Source organism: Zerene cesonia, chromosome 3 (genome assembly GCF_012273895.1).
Source record: "Zerene cesonia ecotype Mississippi chromosome 3, Zerene_cesonia_1.1, whole genome shotgun sequence".
Classification (NCBI taxonomy): Eukaryota; Metazoa; Arthropoda; class Insecta; order Lepidoptera; family Pieridae; genus Zerene; species Zerene cesonia.
Genome location: NC_052104.1, coordinates 9,508,297 through 9,513,727, shown reverse-complemented (window position 1 = coordinate 9,513,727; position 5,431 = coordinate 9,508,297). Strand labels below are relative to the sequence as shown.

General features: G+C 38.3%; 1 protein-coding gene across 1 annotated transcript; it reads right to left on the bottom strand.

Moving 5' to 3' along the window:
- Window positions 1-355: 355 nt before the first annotated feature.
- On the bottom strand, window positions 356-2,430 carry LOC119838281 (ATP synthase mitochondrial F1 complex assembly factor 1-like). Its single transcript, XM_038364152.1, has 5 exons — window positions 2,383-2,430; window positions 2,037-2,302; window positions 1,623-1,944; window positions 1,448-1,543; window positions 356-1,121 (listed from the first exon to the last, which is right to left on the bottom strand). Exons 1-5 carry the CDS (start codon window positions 2,383-2,385, stop codon window positions 954-956), a joined length of 855 nt encoding a protein of 284 aa, XP_038220080.1. The 5' UTR covers window positions 2,386-2,430; the 3' UTR covers window positions 356-953.
- Window positions 2,431-5,431: the final 3,001 nt, after the last annotated feature.

Sequence of the window (5,431 nt, the reverse complement as noted above, 5' to 3'; positions counted from 1 at the left end):
CTGATTGCAATGAAATTTGGTATGTAGATAGCTGGACAACTGGAATGACATATAGGCAACTTTTTATCCCGATATTCTTACGGTATACGGACTAAAGGTCTCAGCACACTAATGGGAACGGAAAGGGATCGTAACCGTATCGCCTCGAGTCGTTCAGAATGGTTTGTATTAAACTCCCTACTGCAACGCACACTAATCGGAATCGTAACGTGATCGCCTCCCCTCAGAACAGTCTCCGAACTTGCAATTCCCGCTCTTACGGCTCATCGTCTCCGCGCCTACGGCTTATCGTCCCCGCGCTTACGTCTCCGTCCCGTCCCCTCCCGCCTTCTCTTTTTCTTGCTATTTTCTTTTCCCTCTTCATCAAGTACTATGGCTATGATAGCCAACTCGCGTATTGTAAACCAAGACATAACCGTGCGCTACACTTAACGTTTGGATTCAAACTGATCTGGGGTCAGCCAGCGGGCGGCGAGGCGTAAGCGCGGTGTCGCCTAGCCGTAGCCGAGTTGACGTACAGGCGCTGCTGATACGCTTTCATTACGTGCATACGGTATGTTGACGCCTGGTTGACAGCGAGGTGAAAGGCGTTACGGTTACGATCCCTTTCCGATCCCATATGTGTGCTGAGACCTTTACGCAGGTGAAACCGCGGGGCGCAGCTAGTAATTTATAATCTTAATATTTTTAATTATTATATCTTAATATATGAAAATCCAGTGCCATGATTATGTTCCCAATAAACTCTGCACCAAATTAACCAATTTTGATAAAATTTGCATTTTATGAGTAATTTGGTCCAACTTAAGATATAGCATAGATTTTATTTTGATTAATTATCCCAATAATTTACAATCTTTATATTTTTAATTATTACTCAGCCACAGCAGCGCGTGGCCGGGTATGCTAGTGAATTTATATAAAATTAAACATTGCAACAATTATTTTAATGTTTAAACTAAAGTAATATTTTCTAATTCAGTGATAAGGTCCATGTGCTTGAATGAGTCTGGAGACTTGGTAAAGGAGTGTAACAGTTTCAGCTTATCCTCATCTTTGCCATTGTAGTAGATCTGGAACTGATTAGCTAGACACTGAGCTTCTTGACCATTCAGCACATTCTGAGAACAAACAATGAATATTAAGACACAAACATCTTTGACATGAAAATTCCATTTTTTTAATAGATTGTGAGACTCTGCTTTTGTTAAGTGCCTGCCCTAAGTTGCATCATTCATTTGGCATATCTCAGTGTGTAAGTGTCTATTCCCTTATATTTACTGGTTGTAATTTGGTAACCTGTCCTGCATTTGAATAATTATTTTTTTGTTAAGATGTCACTTTGTACTTCTTTTTGTTGCAACGGAGAGGTTTTATATTGTGATTTTTGACCTTGGAGTTAGTCTGAGATCCAACAAAATGAGCACGGGGTATACAGGTGTCATACCTTATCATATTCCCCTCGCATTAATACAATACCCTTGTCTTCCAGTTCTGTGTAGTGAATCATAGTCAGGCATTCTGGTGCATTCTCTTTATGTACCTGTAAGTTGAAGGTGAGATATTAAACTATATGATTATTTTTTAGGTAAAAGGCATGATGGAGAGATGACACAACTAACCTGAAATGCTAAGAGAGGAGTGAAATGAACTGCATGTCCGTAACTCTGACACATAATAAACTCATAACCTTGTTCCCTTGGCAAGGGAAAGAGGAAAGTTGGATTTTCGACCATTCTTTCTTTAATTTCCCGGTATAAAGGGGAAGGAATTGTAGCAGATATAACCTCTTTATTTTTGTGATACTCTTCCCAAATGACTTGAATTTCAGATGCATCTTTATCTTGAACAAGATCAATTTTTAATATTTCATCCAGCTTCTTATCTTCTACCGATTGTTTATTTACAACATCTTTTTTGGGGTTTAAGACTGATGAATACTGTCTGAAAATAAGATAAGTTAATTTGTATTTACGTAACCTTGTGGAACCAATGCCATAGAACAACTTATAATGATTGAATATTATTAAGAATACCTGGTGTCCACTGAAGCAAATTTCTTTTTTTTTTCTTGCTCTCGACTTTTTTCTTGCTCTTCAAGTCTTTTCAAAAACTCTTCAGGAGAAGTTTTCTGCAACGATGCAATGCGTTCGGCGTACTTTTCAAAGTAAGGGTTTTTTTGTAAATTCTCCATAGCCTTCTCACACTTGCTTGCAGTGGTCATTATGTTTTTTGTCTTGGTAATTTTATGAATATAATGTGGCCAACGCTTAAGACAGATTGCCATTACAGCGCTAGAACTCTTTATGAAATATTTATTAATATTAGAGATTATGCGAAAATAAAATGATTATATAAACATCGTGAATTGTATCATTTTACCATAGCACACCCGCCGTCATGCAACGACTTCACAGTTGACAGTTTACACCAGTATATAAGTGTATAATCTATGGTTTACACTTTACAGCTGTAGTCACAGATAACTATATACTAGTCGGCCGTAGTATTATTACTTGTACTTATTATTCTGTAGTATTTCAAACTCAAACTCAAACTCAAAGATCCTACTCATATTATCCTACTCTTCGATGCACAGATAACATAACGTTATGTACTAGATACCTTTGGTAACTTTCCTCATCGCGTTTTTACTGCTCACTGAACTTAAAACTTTTTTATTAATTTTGACCTTTTTAAATTTTTGGTTTTATTTTCATCGTTTGTACTTTTTTTTCGCTTACATGAGCTCATGAGAAAGTCATTACTTTACGAGTAATGTAGCCATAAGAAAATGGCTTTCTCATAGGCAAAAAGTGGATTAATTGCTCATGGGTAAAAAAATTATGAATAATGAAGAATTTAATTATTGTTATGATCGAACACTCGTGAATAGTGGCCGACCAAAAGCTAAACAAAAATTAATTAATTATCTAGTATTTTATATATTACATAATTATCTAGGATTAAATTGAAATACTTATACAAATGTGTGTAGGCAATTTAAATGTAAACTGTATACATAGGTAGTAAAGCCTGTGTTAGTATAAAACTTTGTTTAGTCCAAACGTTTTAAACTAACACAGGCTTTAGTTTCTACATATATAATAGTACAGTTTAAACAGCTCAATGAATAATTATTATTATTGTTGATTCTTCTTTCCTTAATATTGGGGTAAGAATAAAAACCGGTCGTTTCGAATGCTTACATGAGGACTCAGATCCAACACGCAAACGCCCATTTTTTATGAGTTGTGGGGCAGCAGTCGCAGCCATTACACAAACGTAACTTTACACAACACCATTACCAACCGGACTATGAATGCTACATAATTGATAGAAAACCTTTTCATCATCCAACTTCAAACCACTTAAATTTCAAAAACTTCAAAAGCGAAAATTAAATTAATTCCTGTAAGCGCTACCCATTCTTATCTATTCCATTCTCATCTATTCTTCTCATCTGTTTGAACTCGGTGCTGACCAAGCCAAGTAGACAGTAGATAGACTTGTTGTTGGACAGGAAGTCCAACCTATTTACACGGAATTTAGTAAGGCGTTATATTTAATGGATCCTTGTATCGTATCCTTGATGTGTCCTTGTATCAGTGGTGCGAATCATACTTAAGAAACCGAACTTAACTAGTCAAAATTCGCGGATGGACGTCACGAGCAAATATGATGCCTAAGGGATTCCATCTGGGTTCCTTTTTTCATTCTATTTGTGAATGATTTTCCTAATGGTGTAAAATGTTAATGTTAATTTAAAAATGTATGCAGAGGATGCGGAAAATAATTTATGAGAGTTCCATGCGAAGACAATAAGAATATTCTGCATATAGAATTATTCCACGTCAAAAATTGGTGTTCTTGGAATAGAATGATATAAAACGAAAAAATTTGTATATTGTATGAATGACGGTGACTTGCCAGTTCTGTCGATGGGCTCTCAAAAAAGTTACCTGAAATGGCAACAAGGAGGCAACACCAGCTGACCGGCTAGGGGTATAGAGAGGTGTGGCACCGGTTTCACCATCGCGGACCCGCAGGACCGGATTGGGTGTCCCCGTTAATACGCCATTAGACACTTCCATCCTCGAGCATATAGCTCTTGCATCTCCACTCTGGACGGCCAATTAAGGCAAGCCAGAGGTGGGGTACGTCATTGTTCACTCCGAACTCCCACCGAGACAGACCGGAGGTGAGGACAGGAACCTCCCCTAAAAGAACTAAGCACCGCGGGAGCGCCTTTCCCCGTCACATCGCCACAAGGTGCTCTGCGGGTTTATTATTATTATTAAAAAAAAAATGGTTGCCTGTAAAGTCGGTTTTACGGGCGAAGATTTTACGTGACAACGTCTTTTTCTCGGTAGAATATTTATTGATATGAATATTATTAAATTGCACAATAGGAACAAGGAATTGAATGAAAATAAGAATTGCACAAATTTTAACTATAGAAAATTATAATTTGTTATTATATTTTGTTTACTAAAAAGACAGAGACAGAGACACAAGCACGCGCCGATTCAATGCGCCTAATTCTCTAGTGCTGCGCGCGCGGCGGACCGATCATAGTTCGGTGACTCATCGTAACGTTACCGGGCGTTACACTTTTTCATGAGTGACTCCGAGCCGCAACCTAATTTAAGACGTTGTCACGTCAATAAGGCCCATATAAACTTAATACTAAAACATCATCACATATATGTCTTCGACGTGTGACCATACACCAAGGGGCTGGATATTGGTCCGCGGAAGCGACGAAACAAAAGTCCCTGTGGCCAAAACTCCTCGTACATTTAGACGCTTAGCTTGGCGGTAGGGACTCTCATCACGAAAGAGATGAAGTTCTCTTTATGGCGAGACTCCAGCCCTTTAACACGCAGACTTAATACCAGTCTTGGCATGCACGTACTCAATAACATCTTCAGTGTTGATGCAGTAGTGCACACGAGACACGTAGAGTGGCGTCGTCGGCACCTCTGCTCGCATCCGAATGTCCTTCTTTAATGCCAGAAGCTAAAGAAGTCCTTAGACTCGTCCTTATACAGCAGCGTAATAGTGCTTAGACACTAGTATATATTACTAGCTGCACCCGGCAAACGCTGTTCTGCCTTACTCTTATCCTTTAGGGGTATGAAAAATAGATGTTGGCCGATTCTCACACATACCCAATACGCACACAAAATTTCATAAGAATCGGTCCAGCCGTTTCGGAAGAGTTTGGCAACGAAAACTGTGACACGAGAATTTTATATATATAGATGTTATCTGTGGTCGTAGTATATTACTTACTCTGTCCTGCTTAACAGCCAGAAAGTATATAGTGAATATTATACCTAGCATAATACTAGATAGATACTATGGGTATAACAGCTGTAAATCGCAATGACAATTGACGTTACAGTGACAGGGTTTCGGAAGGGAT

Coding starts and splice junctions, on each gene's coding strand:
- LOC119838281 (XM_038364152.1), bottom strand. Junction 1,945..2,036: donor TTTGCTTCAGTGGACACCAG/GTATTCTTAATA, acceptor TCTTATTTTCAG/ACAGTATTCATCAGTCTTAA. Junction 1,122..1,447: donor TGCGAGGGGAATATGATAAG/GTATGACACCTG, acceptor GTTTGTTCTCAG/AATGTGCTGAATGGTCAAGA.